Below are 21,914 nucleotides of genomic sequence, written 5' to 3' on the forward strand. Positions count from 1 at the left end.
ACTGAGAACATGCAGCCATGGCACTGCTATTTCATAACACTGTGTCAAGACCAGACAAAGAGAATAGAACCCATTATTATCAGTGATAGTGATTCTACACTGGATGCGGCACAACGCAACACAACACATCAAAACATCACTTCTGTTATGAAGGACAAATGGACTTGCAATGATCTGTCATGTCCAGTGTAGACAGCTATTGCGGCATGACTCGATAATGGTCACATCCAGTTCAAACACAGTACAACATCAATCTGCAGTTCAGATTCTGGTGTGCTGATATTTGTGTGCAGCCCAACTTACCCATCCTTTAAACACATTCTCTGTCATTACACTCACTGCATGTGCAACTGTCAAAACCCATTAATGACATATTACTTAACAGTTAGTTAATAGTCATGTGCCTCAACAAGTAAAGTCATAATAATACATTTACAAATCATTAGTTAATGATTAATTAATAATAACTAAGAATTAATTAATGAACACATTCATTTACACTTTTAATTAATAAAATATGTTATTAAGGAATTAATACAGTATGACACATTTAATTAATAACAATTCATATATTACTTAATCTATTAATCATATAGAAACTTCATTAGTTGCTGATGCAGTAATCATTAATTAATGGTTTAGTTCTTCATGAGTCATACATTAACTCATGATTATCTGTGCATTAGTTAAGCATGAATTAATGCATATTAGTGTATTGTAAAGTGTTATCGATTTTACAGTTCAAGTTTGCAAATTTAGTTTATAATCTGACCTGTAGCTATGTTATCTTAAAGTCCACAACAACAAGAACAATTGGCCGAGCAACAAGACAAAAATCATCTGAGGTCATTTGCAAGATGATTTACAATACGAGGTGGAAACAGGGCCTGAGATGCAAGTTGTGTTTGTTTGGAACAAGAGAGCAAGAGTTGTGATAAAAGAGAGACATGAAAGTAGATCCAGTTTCAGTTACTCAGATAAGCGGACTGATATATAACGTTACTATGAATGATGGCAAATATAAGGAAATATCAGACTGCTGCTGAATGCCACGAATGACCAATCAGAATCAAGCGTTCTAAAGTGTAATAAGATACTGTGTTTTTCAGTGAATAAAAAGTGATATAAGCTAATCAAATACATGTATACATACATCTTAAGATTCATTATTATACATATAAGTAAAATAAAGTGATACAGCACTATATATTACATAAACTACAGTCTTCATTGGCACTTACTGTAGCACAGGCTCCTCCCAGCAGTCAGACCAAATGACTTGAATTTACTGCTGCTTTAACAGATACAGAAAGAGGAAGAAGATCACAACATCTCTGAATATATCCTTGGTAATTTCAGTTGTATATAATGACACTCTGGAAAAGTGTCATTGTGATCATATTTTTATATATCTGGGGTGAGTAACACTATCAAATAATGATTCTTTTCAAATAGCCTATTTTTTATACCCACGTCGGACAAAATTTTTATTCATATTGTTTCAATTCTATTTCAGGATGTAAATCTCAAGATAAAGTTGATCAGCACACAAAGATTCAGTCTGCTTTTGAAGGTGATGATGTAACAATCAACTGTACATATCAGACTTCTTACCAAACCCCGACTCTCTTCTGGTACCAGCAGAAAGTAAATGGGATCCCCAAGTACATGTTGAATAGATTCTCTAACAGTGGAAAAAATGAGGATGAATTCAAGGAGAGATTTCAAGCAAATCTCAGCAAAACTTCAGTTCCTCTGACAATCAAGAACCTGCGTGTGTCTGACTCTGCTGTGTACTACTGTGCTCTGAACCCCACTGTGACTCAAACACACTCAACACTCACACAAAAACTCTGACAGTGCAACAGCATCAATTACATCATTATACAATTTCAATTTGTATTAGAATAATTATTCTTATTCTATGATTTCATTTTTAAAAACCTTTTTATCCATGTATATATATATATATATATATATATATATGGATAAAATATATATGGATATATTCATTTAAAAGTTAACACTCAGTTTACATTATCTGATTTACATCAGTTATATTTACATTTGTATCAGTTTTGCCTTACAGTTGGTTTCAACTGATTTCATATTGCTCATACCGTTACAATAATATATATCACCATAAATCTGGTTATTGCCATTAAAATCTAGATTTTGTGAAGATGTATTATGTGCAGAAAGCTATGAAAGACCAGAAGAGGGCGATATACACTCAACATTGACATTTAATGATGTTCATTCTTCTTTAAGGAGTTAAATTATAATGAAGAAAATAATCTTAATGATTAGATGAGCTCTGATAGTCTTACAGCACAGCATTATAGTATGGTTATGGTATATTATGGTTTCATATGTTTTCAGTGTTCATGAACTGATGTAATTTTAATGCTGTTCTCATCCTCTTACACTGACAGATAGGAGGAGCCTGTGGAGATCTGGTATAGAGCAAACTAAACTCTTTTTCTTCCTACAGTGCAAACATGACGATCCTTTGTGTTCTGCTTCTGCTATTGTTGATGAAAAGTAAGAGAAATGTACTGATTCTAGACCTTTAATCACATGCTTTCTTGTTTTGTACAATGTTTGGAGTTTCATCTCTTTTTTTATATTGCTTGAAACTGATTTAACTGACTAATGCATCAGCTCGATTCTTTCTTTGGGTAAGTTTGATCAAAAGTTTAATGGTTGTCTTGCAGGGGAGACATTTGGACAGTCAATAACACCGCTGGAAAACAAGGTGCTTAAATCTGCAGGAGACGAAGTCACTCTGTCCTGTAAATATAATGGATCTCTAAATAATCTGCACTGGTATCGTCAGTATCCGGGATCCAAACCAGAGTTCCTCGCATTCATTTATCCACATGGAGCCACAAGTGACCATCTTCCTCCTCGTCTTTTACCTAAAGTGGATAAAAACAGCAATCTTGTGAGCCTGGAGATCTCCTCTGCTGAAGTATCAGACTCTGCTCTGTATTACTGCGCACTGACGCCCACAGTGACAGGAAACTCATCCTCACTGTACAAAAACATCCTCAACAATAAATCTCCTCATAAACTAAAGTTTCAGAAAAGGGCCAGTGCATCACAAAACACTTAAAATATCATACAGCAGTTCAGACAGTGGTGGTATGAAGAAAGAAAAGTAGCAGTAATGCATCTAAACATCTCATGGACAAAAGAAGTAATAAAGAAATGCATCAATAAATGCATGAATTGATAAACAGATATGAGAAAGCAAGTGAAAGTGATGTTAAAAATAATAATAAAATAAGCTAATTTGGTAACAGACCTCACAGACAGTCATGTATATGTTATTATTTAATGACGCTAATAATTTTGATATATTCCCTCCAGTAAACAGTAAAAAACACACCAGTAATGATGCAGATGTTCAAATGGAATTGGGATCCACTGCAACCTGCTTAACAAATACAGAAACCACAAAGGTAAAGGGAAGAGCAATTATTCTGAAATATTTTAAAAATGCAAATGATTACAGCACACAGATGTAAATCCTACAGATCTTTTAACTATAAACCTGATGATGATGATGATCTCAACAGAAGAAGCTCCTCCTATAAAGTTTTGTAGGTCGACTACATCACAGAGACGCAAAAACAAGAAGAGACTCAAAACTCCTCAGTTTATTTTATGACTTTGGTGATTTCATTTGGAAAGCACAACAGACATAATGACATACTGGAAAAGGGTGGTTCTCATTCTCTTCACATATTTGTGGGGTAAGTGACATCATGAAATATGTGTGGGTTTAGATTAATTTTTATAGGCTATTCCCTGTGTGTGTGTGTGTGTGTGTGTTTTTACATTTCATTAGAAAATATACTGTTTTTATAATTCTATTTTAGGCTGTGATTCTCTGGAGAGTGTTGAACAGAAAACAAGAGTTCAGATTGCTTTTGAAGGTGAATCAGTAACAATCAACTGTACATATTCAACCACTGATTCATTTCCCGGATCTGGTGAGATTGATGAACAGTTTAAAGTGAGATTTGATGCTAATCTCAACACCTCTTCAAGATCAGTTCCTCTGATGATCCAGGATGTGTGTGTGTCTGACTCTGCTGTGTACTACTGTGCTCTGAGGACCACTGTGACTCAAACACACTCAACACTCACACAAAAACACTGCAAATACATGAGCCCTAAATTAAATAATTACTGACTTGTCTTTGGATTACATGAAAGTCTATCATTTCACACTATTCCACTTCATATTATAATCAATTACCCAATTTTTAAATTTGACATTAACTTTAGCCTATAATAAATTATATTTAGACAGGCATTTCATGTCAAAACAATCCTCAGTGATCAATATGCTGTTAAAACACATACATTGAATGTGAAAGGAGATGCTATTTTGTCATTTTTGTTTTCAACAAGGGGGACGCAATCCCCCTGCATTCACCCTCAAATCGAGCCCTGATTACAGTAGATCAAATCTCTCTGTTTTATTTGTGTTCAAAGACAGTCATGGTATCTGCATACTAACATGTTTGATTATAATGCAATAATAATAATAATAATAAACAATAAAAAACTGAACTCATTATTAAAGATGTCACTCTCACATCCAGCACTTTACTATTGTGCTATATATTCTCAAATATTCAAATAATAATCATAGATCAATTAGACAAAAACATTAGTGATTGTAACTGGATCTTTCTTCTCCTCTCCAGGTGTGAAATGTAAAACTTGGCCATGATGTTTCTCAGAGAGGAGGGACTACACAGATCTGACACAATCTGATCACTTCAGTTAGAAACAATTCAGTCTGAATCATCTTAAAGTGAACACAGCGCACTGCACAATGGAGATTTATTCAGTTATTCTCTTCTACAGTCTGGCATGTATGTATAATTATTTTAAATGTATTATCTGTTGTTAATAATGAGTTTAATTAAAACAAATCTAATGTACCTAATGTTCTTTTTCAGCTGCTGTCTCTGCTGTCTGTCTGTCAGCTACTGTCTGTTAAACTCACTAAATGGGAACAAACTCATGTGGATCTGGAGATCTCCTCTGCTGCAGTATCAGACTCTGCTCTGTATTACTGTGCTCTGAGGCCCACAGTCACAGGAAACACATCAGATCTATACAAAAACCTGTGACACAGTGAGAGAGAGCAAGAAGAGCTGATACAGAGAGTCAAACAGTCTTAAACTGACAATGATATTACATCCATACAACATACAGTACTGTCCTTCACACACAAATATGCTATAAAAATTATTAAATGATAACCATATTGTGCAGACACATTTCCACCACAGGGCTGCAGTGTTGTCAAATGTTCTTACTGTAAGAAAATGCAAACATTAGTATAAGAAAGTGAATAACTTGGAAATAAAGAGAAAAAGAAAGAAATTTTCTTTCTTTCTTTCTTTCTTTCTTTCTTTCTTTCTTTCTTTCTTTCCTTTAAGGAGAAAAACAGCAGCTGCACGGATGATGTAATGTAAATAGTACAAACATGACATAATAGAATATAAAATATTAACAACATTTCAGGCAATACACATATTTCATGTTGTCTATATCTCAGAAGGACAGAAAAGACGGTAGAATTTTCTGGCAATTTTGATAAAGAAAGTTTTTTTTACTAAAATTGTTGTTAAAGGCCTAGACAGATAGACAGACATCATGTGACAGTGAGCAGGAAGTTCATGGGTGTCTTTACATCCTTCAGTGTCTCTTAGTGCAGAACATCGAAAGTCTCAACAAAGAACTGCTGATCTTATTCAACATGGACAGATGCTTTCTGATGATTGTAATTATGGGAACAGGTACATTCATTATTCAGTAAATGATGAAACAGTAGAGATTGGAAAACCTAAAAAAAAAACAATGATTTAACAATCTTATTTGACAAATTCTTACTGTTTGCATTTTCAGTGTTTGCAATGTTTTTGGTCAGCCTTGCTTTATTGTTCACAGGTTTGGTGTCTGGGGACAATATTTGGCCAGATAAAGAGAAAAATGTTATCACAGAAGAAAGAGGAACTGTCAAGCTGAGCTGCTCATATAGTACAACCAGTGATGATGTTCGGCTTTACTGGTACAGACAATATCCACATGCAGAACCCTTGTTTTTAACATATAGAGGAGCACGATCACTGAGTGCTGCAGACAGCTCTGATCGTCGGTTTCAGTCGACTACATCACAAACATCCACTGAACTCACTATTACTGATGTACGTCTGTCAGATTCAGCTCTCTATTATTGTGCTCTAAGAGTTGGAGCCCAGTGATACAAAACATGAAACACGTCGTACAAAAACCTGAAGCTCTTTTCACTTTGAACCGATCTAGTGAAAACCACAATCAAAACCACAATCTATCCAGCTCTAAGTGTAATAAAATATGTGCTAACACCTGTGTGAAGTAGAGTTAAGGCATAAAAGAAAACCATAAACATTAAAACATTAAAGGCATAAAGACTTTAAAAGCATAAAAAACATTAAAAGCATAAAAAACATTAAAAGCATAAAATATTGTTTCATTCCATGAATGCAGCATCAAATTAACTTACATTTAGTCAGCAAATTCCTCTACTTTAAATTCAAGGTAGGCCTAAACCTTTTAACCTTTAGAATTAAACTTTTGAGATCGTACAGTAAATGTTGAAAATTGTGTATGTTACAAATAAATTAAAAGATATTAAAAGTCCAACAGTAAAAACTGCAACCAGTTCTGCTTTAAGGGGTTTCTGTTTTTATTTTAATGTAATTGCAGAAACTGGCCACACTGTGGCAGAATTGTAGCCTATTATGCATTCAAGCTCCTCCTATATGTGTTTAACCTGTGCAAACATATAGTCACAGTGAAATCTAAACTCAGGCTGGCTCATGTTCATCATCATCATAACTCACTAATATCACGTTTGCAGTTTTATATGTTTGTATGTAAACTATGTTAATCTGGCTGAAGAGTTTACTTCTACTGGCTGCAGTTCTAGGTAAAGTAACTTTACTTTTAAATTGAATTATTCCTTATTATCTTTACATCAGAATACTCTTGAAAACTGATTTGTTTCTTTCCTTTTATATTTCCTGACAGAGTGCAGTACACAAGATTCTGTTAATCAGCCAACAAGAGTTCAAACAGCGTCTGAACATGACGTGGTCACACTTCACTGCACTTACAGTACCAGTGACCAATACCCTTATCTTTACTGGTACCAACAGAAAACCAATGGATTCCCAGTTTACATGCTCTCAACTGGATCAAGCAGCAGTGAAAAAGAATTTGAGGAAAGATTTCATGCAGATCTCAACAAATCCTCAAGCTCAGTTTCTCTGTCAATCCAGGATGTGTGTGTGTCTGACTCTGCTGTTTACTACTGTGCTCTGAAGCCCACTGAGACTGAAACACTTCAACATCCTGACAAGAACCAAGAGCTCGGACTCGTGCAGTTTTTAACATGATGTTTCCCTCAATATGCATATTCTATGTTATTTATATATTTTTTTTTTTAATAAATAAACAAATAATTAACAAAAACTGCTTTACTCTTCTTTGAATGCATCGGTGTGACATCAGTAAAGATATAATGGTATACCACTTTAAAGTGCTGCTCACTGCTAATGCAAACATTTACTATGAACATTTTTGTTATAATGTATTATGATTTTTTGTTATGACATTCATAGATCATATTTCCACAAAGATCTGGCTCATGTATTCCAGAATAAAAGACTCCAGCAGTGGGTGGAGCTGATTCACACTGATGCTGACAGTGAGAGATGATGACTGGGTGAAAACTGAACTGCTGTTTTTGCCATCATCATCTCTCTGAGGACAACATGTTTCCTTTTACCTGGATAATAATCCAACTTTGCATTGGTAAGAAATAATTTCAGCATTATATCAGTCAAAATAATAATAAAAAATGTCTGTGACTGTATAGATTCTGATAGTTTAACTTTATTGCTTGGTTAATTGATACCCTTTTCTTTTTCACAGAAACTTCTTTGGCTGATACAATACATCCATTCACTTCAGAAAAACATGTTTTTCAGGGTGAAAATGTGATTCTCTTCTGTAACTACAGTACAACTGGGGGTGTCAGTGTTAACTCTCTCCAGTGGTATCGGCAGTATCCTGGAGCAAAACCAGAGTTCCTACTTCTTGTCACTGAATATTCAAACAAATCTGAGCCTGATCTTCGTCTGTTTTCAAAAGCTACAAAAGAGATCAAACGCGTGTATCTGGAGATCTCCTCTGCTGCAGTATCAGACTCTGCTCTGTATTACTGTGCTCTGGAGCCCACAGTCACAGGAAACACAAGAACACTGTACAAAAACCTGCTTGTGCTAAAAATGACACTATGGCGCTCCACAGTTCGGGAGAAATGGAACCCTTAAATCTTGAATTATACACAGACCCCTCTATCTACAGTAGAAGCATCTTGCCCATTCAAAGGAGCCATATGAAACACAAATGCATGATTAGTGTAGTGTTAGTTTACTCATTCGCATGTACAAATGTGATCAATACACAATCAAGGCACATCTTCAGATAAACTTTACTTTAACACTGCAGGAAAAACAACAACAACAAAACAGGTGCATGAAGCCCATGGGTATATGCAGTGAGTAAATGGCTTCACGACATACACACAGAATTATGGGTAGAGGGGATCAAGCATGTGTTCAAAAACATTTTAGGCTAATCCTAATTTTACGAGAAATTATTCAAAATAACACATTTTAAGTCATTTCAAACTTTTTTCCACAAGGGGTCAGCATTGCTCTCTTCATGTATGAGTAGATCATTAAGCTCTGAGACAGACAGAGAGTCTTTAAGAGCAACGTTGAGCGAATTTCAGTTATTTTACCTCACAGAACAACTATGTTTAGCTGGGCTTTGATTTCCCTGTGTCTCATAGCAGCACATTATGATGGTAAGCACATTTTTTTCTGTTTTTCGGAACATTTTAACAGAACAAGGTTTACTTTCATTTAGATTATTAAATGTTTAAGTTTACTCTGCAAATAATTCATGTTAATGACATACTTTTTTCAGTGTCTTTGGGACAGGACAAAGTTGAACAGTCTTCAAGAGAAATGACTGCAAGTGAAGGAGATCAAGTTATTTTAAGGTGTAATTATACTACAAGTGATACAAGTCCATATCTCTTCTGGTACAAACAGCTACCAAACAAATCACCAACATTCATTCTAAATAAATACACAGTCGGTGAAGGAACTACTGAGCCTGATTTTAAGAAGAGATTTTCTGCAACATTGGACTCCACATCAAGATCAGTTCCTCTGATGATCCAGGATGTGTGTGTGTCTGACTCTGCTGTGTACTATTGTGCTCTGAGGCCCACTGTGACTCAGACACACTCAACACTCACACAAAAACATGCAAAATAAATAAAAACTCTCCAACTTTGCCAAAGCAACACTATAAACCAAGTGGAAACATATTATAAAATAACATTTCACATATCAGTGAGAAGAAGTGAGAAGCATATCAGTAATAAGCAATAAAGTGCTCTTTGTGGGGAACCATGAAGAATTTAAAGTTCAAGATGATCCTGCAAGATGTGAAACTGCAAAGTTCTACTCAAGCAGAGCATATATTTTCATTTAGTTTATTTTTATTTCTTCAGCTTTTTGGAGTACAGTTTTATATGATCCAGAATGTGCCGGTGTGTTTGGGTTTTTAACCAGCACATATAGGTCCCCATCACACACTTTCTGATTTCTTTCTTTCAAGGCTCTTGAGTTTGTGTTCAAAACTGTCACTTCCAACCAATCACCTGCATCTGAACCAAAGATGAAGACACTGAAGACACACCTCTTCTGTGAGCTCTGAACTAAAGCATTAGCATCGGAGCACAGAGAACATGAACAGATCTGTAGAAAACATGGAAAAACACCTGTTTCTGATTTTATTTCTGACTTCAGGTACAAAATGATTCACTTTATTCATTCTAGTGATGCAGAAAAACAGTGTAAGAAATATTTTTTATGCAATTTGACTCAGTAATTTTCTTATTTCTTTGATTTAGGTGTGATGACTGCAGACAAGATTTGGCCAAATAAAGAAACTAGCGTTATAAAGAAGGAAGACGAGACTGTGACCCTCAGCTGCTCATATGAAACAGACAGCAGTTATGTCAGACTTTACTGGTACAGACAGTATCCTAATAGTGAACCTCAGTATTTAATATTTAAACCTGCCCGATCAGCTACTGTAACTGGGAACCCCTCTGATCCTCGCTTTCAGTCGACTGCATTACAAACATCCACTGAACTCAAGATTAATGGAGTAACTCTGTCAGATTCAGCTCTCTATTATTGTGCTCTAAGAGTTGGAGCCCAGTGATACAAAGTCTATGTGAAGCTGTACAAAAACTCAAATTCATTTTCCACTTTGATATCAAGCCACATCAAACCCACAATCTATAATTCACATAATATAATTACACCAGTGGAAACACCTGTGTGTGGTTACGAATGACATTTAGCTCAATTTATAAAGGGAAATTGAAAGAAAAAGTGAAAGAGATCAAAATAACATTTTGTGGATTGTTATTAATATGCAAAGCATGCAAAACCAATCCTAATAGATGTGGACAGACTGTATATCACAAACAATGAAACATATTTTAAGAATAAATAACAAAAAAATAATTTTAAAAACATTTCTTTGAGTGTCTTATTTTTGAAAGTTTCTTCTAATAATATACCCAAGTACAATAACAATGTCAAGTGCTCTGTCTAGAATTAGTTTAGTTCATCGAACTGAAATAAGCAGTCAGTGCTTGAACCAACATATGATAAAACATCAGAGCACTGCAATTTTGTTAAAGTACATCCACTCATCACTATACATTTTAGATTTACTTAATGTGCCGAAAAATTGTCTTCATATTCTTTTGTGAGCTTGTATAAAAATGATTATTTCTTGACATGCATGAGCAGATATCATATTTATTAGATTAAAGGTAATGCTTGGTTTTAAACTGTGTATGTGAAGATTTCCTTTGGCATGTAAGTGTATTTGTGTATGTTTTGTACGTATGTGCATTTCTAATTTGAGAATATACATATACTTTTTTTTTTCAAATAATTTTCTCTTAAATGCTAAATGAGCTTTTTATTTAATTGAAAATATTTATTACATCCTAAATGTAGACTTTTTTCACGTCAAATAAAACATTAAAATGTAATATAGCTTTTGATGTTCTGTATGTATACAATCTCAAATCAGTGATCACTATAATCAATTTCAAAACTAAAACTATTTGAACATTAAAAGTTGATATTTTGCTCTTTTCAGGTGTGAGTTTTGGAGATGAAATCACACCAGACAGCACTGAAGAGTCTGCTGCAGAGGGTTCAACTGTTACATTATCCTGCAGTTATTCATCTGCAGATTCACTTCTCTGGTACCGTCAGTATCTCGGATCAGCTCCTCAATTACTTGTGCTTAAAAAAGAGAGTGTGAAAGAGGCTTCTGAGGTAGATGGCAGGTTCTCTACTAAGACCAGAAAAGAAAAACAAGCCACAAAAGAGATCAAACGTGTGTATCTGGAGATCTCCTCTGCTGCAAGCAACTAACCCTACTTCTAAGCCTAAACTTGACATGAACTGTAAAACTTCAAATCTGATTTGGTTGATTGGAATGTTGATCCAGGAACATGTTGCACTTGGTGAAATCAGGTTCTGCATGATAGGTGTATTGTGTTACTGCTTTGGTTTACTGTTTCTGATTTTATTTCATATTTGTAAGTCACTTTGGATAAAAATGTTAGAAATACCCAAATTCGCCAAAGGGAGGCAGCATTCCTCAAAGTGTCATCAAAGAGACACGAGTCATGTGAACGCTTGAAGACTTGAAATATCTAGAGAAGAGAAGCACAGATGAAACAGAGAGCTTCAGTCAGAACTAAGACAGAGAGACAGAATACATGTTAAAATATTAATATCTTTATCTCAGCAATGGAAAAATGGATGATTAGTACTCTTTTCCTCACAGCACAGATTTTTGGTAAGAATTTACACTTTATTATTTTAGTTTATATGTGAGTTAATTAATATATGTAAATGAGCAATAGTTAAATCTATTTTTCAGTGTGCTGGGGGCAAGACAGAGTTGAACAGCCTTCAAGAGAAATGACTGCAAATGAAGAGGATCAAATTACTTTGACGTGTAATTACACTACCAAAGCTGCAGATAATAATGTTTATCTTTTCTGGTACAAACAGCTACCAAACAAATCACCAACATTTATTCTGAATAAATATATATATGGTGAAGAAACTATTGAGCCTGATTTTAAGAAGAGATTTTCTGCAACATTGGACTCCACATCAAGATCAGTTCCTCTGATGATCCAGGATGTGTGTGTGTCTGACTCTGCTGTGTACTACTGTGCTCTGAGGCCCACTGTGACTCAAACACACTCAACACTCACACAAAAACATGCAAAAATAAATAAAAACTCTCCAACTTTGCCAAAGCAACACTATAAACCAAGTAGAAACATATTATAAAAATAACATTTCACATATCAGTGAGAAGAAGTGAGAAGCATATCAGTAATATGCAATAAATGCTCTTTCTGGGGAACCATGAAGAATCACATCATTTAAAGTTCAAGATGAACCTGCAAGTTATGAAGCTGCAAAGTTTCTACTCAAGCAGAGCATATATTTTCGTTTAGTTTATTTTTATTTCTTCAGCTTTTTGGAGTAGAGTTTATATGATCCAGAATGTGCCGGTGTGTCTGGGTTTTTAAACCAGCACATATAGGTCCCCATCACACACTTTCTGATTTCTTTCTTTCAAGGCTCTTGTGTTCAAAACTGTCACTTCCAACCAATCACCTGCATCTGAACCAAAGATGAAGACACTGAAGACACACCTCTTCTGTGAGCTCTGAACTAAAGCATTAGCATCGGAGCACAGAGAACATGAACAGATCTGTAGAAAACATGGAAAAACACCTGTTTCTGATTTTATTTCTGACTTCAGGTACAAAATGATTCACTTTATTCATTCTAGTGATGCAGAAAAACAGTGTAAGAAATATTTTTTTATGCAATTTGACTCAGTAATTTTCTTATTTCTTTGTTTTAGGTGTGATGACTGCAGACAAGATTTGGCCAAATAAAGAAACTAGCGTTATAAAGAAGGAAGACGAGACTGTGACCCTCAGCTGCTCATATGAAACAGACAGCAGTTATGTTTACTTTACTGGTACAGACAGTATCCTAATAGTGAGCCTCAGTATTTAATATTTAAACCTGCCCGATCAGGTACTACAACTGGGAACCCCTCTGATCCTCGCTTTCAGTCGACTGCATCTCAAACATCCACTGAACTCAAGATTAATGGAGTAACTCTGTCAGATTCAGCTCTCTATTATTGTGCTCTATTAGTTGGAGCCCAGTGATACAAAGTCTATGTGAAGCTGTACAAAAACTCAAATTCATTTTTCACTTTGATCTCAAGCCACATCAAACCCACAATCTATAATTCACATAATACAATTACACCAGTGGAAACACCTGTGTGTGGTTACGAATGAAATTTAGTTCAAGTTATAAAGGGAAATTAACATTTTGTGGATTGCTATTAATATGCAAAGCATGCAAAACCAATCCTAATAGATGTGGACAGACTGTATATCACAAACAATAAAACATATTTTAAGAATAAATAACAAAAAATACATTTGAAAAAATGTCTTATTTTTGAAAGTTTCTTCTAATAATATACCCAAGTACAATAACAATGTCAAGTGCTCTGTCTCGAATTAGTTTAGTTCATCGAATTGAAATAAGGGGTCAGTGCTTGAACCAACATATGATAAAACATCAAAGCACTGCAATTTTGTTAAAGTACATCCACTCATTACTATACATTTTAGATTTACTTAATGTGCCGAAAAATTGTCTTCATATTCTTTTGTGAGCTTGTATAAAAATGATTATTTCTTGACATGCATGAGCAGATATCACATTTATTAGATTAAAGGTAATGCTTGGTTTTAAACTGTGTATGTGAAGATTTTTTATGGCATCATGATGAAAGAGGAGGAGTTTAACATCTCACATGATCTTTAACATGATCTTGTTACATTTGACTGTCACAAAGCTCAGTCCTGCTGCAGTGAACACACACATGTACAATGATACTTCATTCAGTCATTCTGCTCTGCTTTGACATGTAAGTGCATTTGTGTATGTTTTTCATGCATTTGCATTTCTAATTTGAGAATATACTTTTTTTTTTTTTAAATAATTTTCTCTTAAATGCTAAATGAGCTTTTTATTTAATTGAAAGTATTTATTGCATCCTAAATATAGACTTTTTCACAACAACAAATAAAACATTAAAATGTAATTGTTAACTAGCTTTTGATTTTCTGTATGTATACAATCTCAAATCACTGATCACTATAATCAATTCAAAACTAAAACTATTTGAACATTAAAAGTTGATATTTTGCTCTTTTCAGGTGTGAGTTTTGGAGATGAAATCACACCAGACAGCACTGAAGAGTCTGCTGCAGAGGGTTCAACTGTTACATTATCCTGCAGTTATTCATCTGCAGATTCACTTCTCTGGTACCGTCAGTATCCTGGATCAGCTCCTCAATTTCTTGTGCTTAAAATAGAGAGTGTGAAAGACACTAAGACATCAGAGGTAGATGGCAGGTTCTCTTCTAAGATCAGAAAAGAAAAACAAGCCACAAAAGAGATCAAACGTGTGGATCTGATCATCTCCTCTGCTGCAGTATCAGACTCTGCTCTGTATTACTGTGCTCTGAGGCCCACAGTCACAGGAAACACTGTAACTCTGTACAAAAACCTGACACAACTGAAAAGGCATAGCTATAATTATGCCTTCTACTAAACAGACTGAAGCACATAACAATCGAAACAATCAGATTCCCAAACTGCCAATTCAGACACTGAGAACAAGTTTGATGGAACACATTCAAAGACCCATGTTTGAAATTAGATATAATAACTTGTAAAACCCCCAAATTAAAGTCATTATATGTGATGTAACTGCTACCAGCATTTACATAAAGAAAATAAAATGTGCAAGGAGAACAAAAAAACAGTATGCAGACTTTATTTTCTTGGTTTTCATTTTGTAATGCCGTTTGAACCACATATTTATTGTCAAGCCTTATTACAGGATCACTAGCTCCTTCTTTTCTATTTGCATAATAAAATATATCTCATTTACAGATTACTCGTTTGTTCATTTATTATTTAATATAAATGACTGAAAGTCTAGAGCAGCTAAGATAGTTGCAGTTCATAGGGGTGAGTTCAGATATAGAGAACTTATTCATCTGGTGCAAGTCATGTTTCAGTGATAAACAGAAAGTCCAAGTTATTTGATGTGAAAAAAAGTCATTCAACAGAAAAGTTTTGTTTGTTACAGATCCCACATTTCTCAAAGCCATTTTAATTGGCACAACATAATTTCACATAATGACATAATTTTCCCATATCATAGCACTATTCATATTATTGGCTCATTCATATTTTTCTTAGGCAAAATCATCTGCTAAATAAATAAATATTTATATCTATAATTTCTTGCAGTTGCAAAAGTTGTCCTCTAGGCAATGGCAGAGCAAAATCATGAGAAGCGGAGCATCACATTGAAAGCAGGAAGTTCCAGCGTGTTTATGTGTGAAACTGCAGAGACTCACAGTAACACAGAGCTACAGCTCAGAGCACGGAGAACATTAATACACAATTCATATGACCGAGTAAACATGGAAAAACACCTGTTTCTGATTTTATTTCTGATTTCAGGTACAATATGATTTTTTTATTACTGTGGTCAGAAACATCTAAATGCTATTTGAGAAATTTTGTGCAACTTGACTCTCAAATTATGTTGTTTCTTTGTTTTAGGTGTGATGACTGCAGACAAGATTGGGCCAAATGAAAAAACTGTTATAAAGAAGGAAGGCGAGACTGTGACCCTCAGCTGCTCATATGAAACAGACAGCAATAATGTTAGACTTTACTGGTACAGACAGTATCTTAATGGAGAGCCTCAGTATTTAATATGGAAAAATGCTCGGTCATTGAGTGGTACTGGGAACCCCTCTGATCCTCGCTTTCAGTCGACCACATCACGTACAACCACTGAACTCAAGATTAATGGAGTAACTCTGTCAGATTCAGCTCTCTATTATTGTGCTCTGTTGGAGCCCAGTGATACAAAGTCTATGTGAAGCTGTACAAAAACTCAAATTCATTTTTCACTTTGATCTCAAGCCACATCAAACCCACAATCTATAATTCACATAATATAATTACACCAGTGGAAACACCTGTGTGTGGTTACAAGTTAGAAAGTTCAAGTTATAAAGCTAAATGAAAGAAAGTGAAAGAGATCAAAATAACAGATAAACAATACATATTCTATTAGATATATAACATGACTTTAGTACATCACAGCTTGATACATTTGATTAAACATTACATTATCATCTGATATCTCTCTGCTTGAGTCTGCCTGAAAAAGTCTGATCAATCCAATAAATGTCATTTTACTTTTGATTAATTAATTCTGACTTTAGTTACAGTATTTAATTATTTCACAACATAGGCTAATGTTGCATTTTGTGGATTGTTATTAATATGCAAATCATATGCAAAACCATTAACCAAAATACATGTGGACATATATCAAAAACAATATAACATACATATTTTAAAATTAAATAAACTTTGAAACCTGATTTAGATGCTGGTGGCATGAAAATATGTAATGTTGTGTAATGTCCAGCTCAGCAAATGTATTAAGAAGAAAGTATCATTCCTCAAATTATTATATAAGGCTGAACCATATGAAGAATCTAAAACGACTAGAAAAATCACATTATCCTCTCACCTGACTACTCGTCTTGATTGAGATACACAGAGATGATTATATGTAATAACATGTTACACAATCAATCAGTCATAGGACACTATATCATTTATATACTTTAAAAAATCACAAATGATTTCAAAGGTTACAAATGAACTTCAAACGTGAGGTGTTTAATTCAATAAATTCACCACCAGGGGGAAGCATCACTTAAATTCTCGCGCAGTTGCTGAAAATGATCAAGAGAAGCTACTAAAGAGAGATTCACCATAAGGAGAGACTCACATTAGTAGTTTTTCTCTCACTCTCTTCAACTCAGAGCAACAATGACAAAATGGGTGATTATTGCTCTTTTCTTCACGGCACATGATTTAGGTAAGGACAATCTTTCATTATTTACACTTTATTTATTTGAGTATCTGTAAATGATTGTTAATTTTTGTCCCATCTCTTTTCAGTGTGCTGGGGCAAGACAGAGTTGAACAGCCTTCAAGAGAAATGACTGCAAATGAAGAGGATCAAATTACTTTGACGTGTAATTACACTACCAAAGCTGCAGATAATAATGTTTATCTTTTCTGGTACAAACAGCTACCAAACAAATCACCAACATTTATTCTGAATAAATATATATATGGTGAAGAAACTATTGAGCCTGATTTTAAGAAGAGATTTTCTGCAACATTGGACTCCACATCAAGATCAGTTCCTCTGATGATCCAGGATGTGTGTGTGTCTGACTCTGCTGTGTACTACTGTGCTCTGAGGCCCACTGTGACTCAAACACACTCAACACTCACACAAAAACACATTTCTCTGACATTGATGACAAATACATAACCATAATGAATCTTTAAGGAGGAGGAGACGTTCAGTATTGAGGAACTGTGGTTCAGTCAGACTCCTCCTGCAGGTCTCTGATATGTGACAGTGTTAGTACAACTTTATCAAAGAGAGGCTGAAACAAGAGTCTACTGTAGATTTCAACAAGTTCATTTTATCTAAAGTATTATTTTAACAATTTCTGTGATGGCAAACTGGCAAAGAATTGTAGTCTTCTTTATCACATATTTCTGGAGTAAGTCAGATTCTGTAAGTATTCATGCTGTAATATTCTTCTAATATGAATATGAGATCCTCATCAGTGATGTTATACATTACAGGATGTGATTCTCTGGACAGCGTTGAACAAAATCCAGGAGTTCAAACTGCTGTTGAAGGTGCAGCTGTAACAATCAACTGTCAATATGAAACCACTGATGTTTCACCATATCTCTTCTGGTACCAGCAAAAAGTGAATGGATTTCCAGAATACATGCTGGGCAGATTTGGTACGAATGATAAGCAGTTCGAGGATAGATTTAGCAGCAATCTCAACACAACTATAAAATCATTTCCATTGACAATCCAGGATCTGCGTGTGTCAGACTCTGCTCTGTATTACTGTGCTCTGAGGCCCACAGTCACAGGAAACACAAGAACACTGTACAAAAACCTGACAAAACTGAAGATGTACAACTAATTTCCTTCCATAAAAATCTATTTGAATTAAAGTTAGATTATGAATTCATAATATATAAATATGTGAAGGTGAACACTATAATTGCAGCAGTGGTATGATAAAGTATGCTTATCTTTCTGAATACTAATAATGATATTTATTCACACTGTACTCTAGGATGTAAATCACTGACTAAATGTTAATTTATATATAGTTCGACTTACTTTTTTTTGTCTAAGCTGTGTGAACTGTACAGAACCAGATGAATTCCTGTTTTAGTAGCACTGAAACATGAACTGCATCCCTCAATTCATGCATCTAAATAGAGAATATCTGATGATAATCTGGTTTATGTTTCTGAAACACAATAACAACCAAAGTATGAGCAATTTATCATATTTTATTTGTTTAGATCTGATGATTTATGTCATATGACAGAGATAGTAAGTAACCACAAGAGGGAGCTATGAACTATAGCAATAGAGATGACACTGTGGACTATATGAAGATGAAACTGATCTGCTCTCTGGAACAGGGAGGGTTTAAAACATTGATATCTGGTGAGATATTGTTAAACTTCAGACAGATCATAAGGAACAAACACAATGATGCTCCAATCTGTCATTCTGCTTTCTGCTTTTGCATGTAAGTATTGAAGTGTTTTGCATTTACAGTAACTATTCTGAGCAGTCAGAATATGTATAAAGTGTATTTTGTATATTGCATTTTATGCTGATACATCTAAAATAAATTCAATTTAAACACAAGTTAATAAAATATGTGATACTTTTGCAGATGCAGCACATGGAAATGAAATTAAACCAACCAATACAGAGGAGTTCGCTGTCGAGGGTTCAAGTGTTAAATTATCCTGCAGTTATTCATCTGCAAATACTCTTTACTGGTACCGTCAGTATCCTGGATCAGCTCCTGAATTCCTTGTGCTCATCTCAGACGGTACAAAACAAGCTCAGGAGTCTTATGTAGATTCCAGATTCACTGCCAAAGTCACTAAAGTCAAAGAAAACTCTGTGGATCTGGAGATCTCCTCTGCTGCAGTATCAGACTCTGCTCTGTATTACTGTGCTCTGAGGCCCACAGTCACAGGAAACACTGTACAAAAACCTGACACAACTGAAAAGGCATATAATTATGCCTTCTAAACAGATTGAAGCACATAACAATAGAAATAATTACATTCCCAAACTGCCAATTCAGACACAGAACAAAAGTCTGATGAAACACAAAGACACGTTTATAATGAGATATAATAACTTTGTACAAACCCAACATTAAAGGTATTATATGTGCTGTAATGAAAGGTGAGTTTCACAATGTAACTGCTAGAAGCATTTATAAAGAATAAAACAAATTAAAATATACAAGGAGAAAAGAAACAGAATGCAGACTTTTTTTTATTTTGGAGGAAACTACTAAAATTAATCTTGATTCTCAGTTTATAATGCTTTTTGGTAACCATAAGATGGCGATATGCACCACATATTCATATTATCACGCCTCATTACAGGATCATTAGCTCCTCCTTTTCTATTTACAAAATAGCAGATATCTCATTTACAGCTCTTGTTCGTTCGCTCGTTCGTTCATTTATTTGTCTATACAATAAAAACGAGTCTTCGGTTTTATCAGTATTTGCAAATATTTTTTGAATAGTTTTTACTCTTCAAATATTTTTGAAGGTTTTGTTTCTATATTACATTGATGTTTTTGCTCAATTGTAAACTGCTGAACAGCATCATCTCAACAGAGAGCAGGAAGTTTCTGAGTGACTTTATGACTCAGTTCCTCCTGAGTAACTGCAGAAACTCAGAGCATCAACACAACTGATCTGACTTAGTGAACATGGACAGACACTTGGTTCTGATTTTAATCATGACTTCAGGTAAAATATAATTTGATTCCAGAGCTATGGAAAATAGATAATCAAGTGTAATGTTACTGAAACCCACATGTGTTTTAAAACATATGCACATTTTTTATGTTTATGTTCATGTTTGCAGGTATAATGGCTGCAGATCAGATTGGGCCAAATAAGGGTGCAGATTTCATCCATACAGAAGGAGAGTCTGTGACATTGAGCTGCTCATATGAAACAGACAGCAATCAAGTTACACTTTACTGGTACAGACAGTATCCTAATAGTGAACCTCAGTATTTAATATGGAAATATGCTCGTTCATATAGTGGTACTGGGAACCCCTCTGATCCTCGCTTTCAGTCGACTACATCACGTACAGCCACTGAACTCAAGATTAATGGAGTAACTCTGTCAGATTCAGCTCTCTATTATTGTGCTCTAAGAGTTGGAGCCCAGTGATACAAAGTCTATGTGAAGCTGTACAAAAACTCAAATTCATTTTACTCTTTGAAACTGAACCACATCAAAACCACAATCTATTATACACAGAATTTTTTTTTAAAAAAGTGGAAACACCTGCATGTGAGTGTAATAAGAAATTTTATCCAGATATACAGTATATGTTAAAGGAACACTCCACTTTTTTTGAAAATAGGCTAATTTTCCAACTCCCCTAGAGTTAAACAGTTGAGTTTTTTTCCATTTTCGAATCCATTCAGCCGATCTCCGGGTCTGGCGGTACCACTTTTAGCATAGCTTAGCATAGTTCATTGAATCTGATTAGACCGTTAGCATCTCGTTAAAAAATGACCAAAGAGTTTCAATATTTTTCCTATTTAAAACTTGACTCTTCTGTAGTTACATCGTGTACTAAGACCGACGGAAAATGAAAAGCAGGCGCAATGATATTACGCAGCGCCTGTGATCACCTGCTTGAACAGGGAGCGTGCCTTGCAACCATGGAGACATTTGTGAGAGACGCTGCGTAATATCATTGCGCCTGCTGCACCCATGGTACGCCAGCAAAGTTCCTTGATTATTACGCCGGAATGAGAGTATAGTTCCTAGCCATATCGGCCTAGAAAATTGCAACTTTTAATTTTCCGTTGGTCTTCGTACACGATGTAACTACAGAAGAGTCAAGTTTTAAAACTCAACTGTTTAACTCTAGGGGAGTTGGAAAATGAGCCTATTATCAAAAAAAGTGGAGTGTTCCTTTAAAAAAGAGGTAGCAATAGAAGTGAAACAATTCACAAAAGATAAACAAGTTTGTGAGCAATTTTGACATTCACAGACTACATAATAAATTCAATCATTTCAGCTAATAGCGTCATATTTATCATTGTTCTTTTTTTTTTTTTTAAGATTATTATTAAATGTTTTTTATTGATTTTATTCTCCTTCTTCTCACAACCAAGTGTCAAAGACTGAATATCAGAGAGTCACTGTGAGAAACTGCAGAACAGAGCGCTGAGAGCACTAACAAACTCATATCAGCTTTTAAACATGGAGAAACATCTAAGTTTGATTTTAATTATGTCCTATGGTAAGCAACCACATGTTTTTTCCACTACAGTATAGTGATATGGATTATTCAAATGTAATGTGTATCAATTT

The 21,914-nt window shown here is 34.7% G+C and overlaps 1 protein-coding gene and 1 gene segment (V, D, J or C); both read left to right on the plus strand.

Moving 5' to 3' along the window:
- The first annotated feature begins 2,501 nt into the window (after positions 1-2,501).
- Positions 2,502-3,394, plus strand: LOC127501256 (T cell receptor alpha variable 12-2-like). The segment is given in 2 exon segments: positions 2,502-2,544; positions 2,718-3,394. Coding segments are annotated over 2 exon segments (444 nt in total).
- A 9,513-nt stretch (positions 3,395-12,907) lies between these two features.
- On the plus strand, positions 12,908-19,512 carry LOC127499016 (uncharacterized; the record flags this gene model as incomplete). The annotated part of the gene is made up of 6 exons (XM_051869077.1): positions 12,908-12,935; positions 13,144-13,263; positions 14,507-14,902; positions 15,951-16,256; positions 19,013-19,063; positions 19,214-19,512. Coding segments are annotated over exons 1-6 (1,200 nt in total), but the record flags the coding sequence as incomplete, so codon positions are not given.
- Positions 19,513-21,914: the final 2,402 nt, after the last annotated feature.

This window comes from Ctenopharyngodon idella, chromosome 2 (genome assembly GCF_019924925.1).
Source record: "Ctenopharyngodon idella isolate HZGC_01 chromosome 2, HZGC01, whole genome shotgun sequence".
Classification (NCBI taxonomy): Eukaryota; Metazoa; Chordata; class Actinopteri; order Cypriniformes; family Xenocyprididae; genus Ctenopharyngodon; species Ctenopharyngodon idella.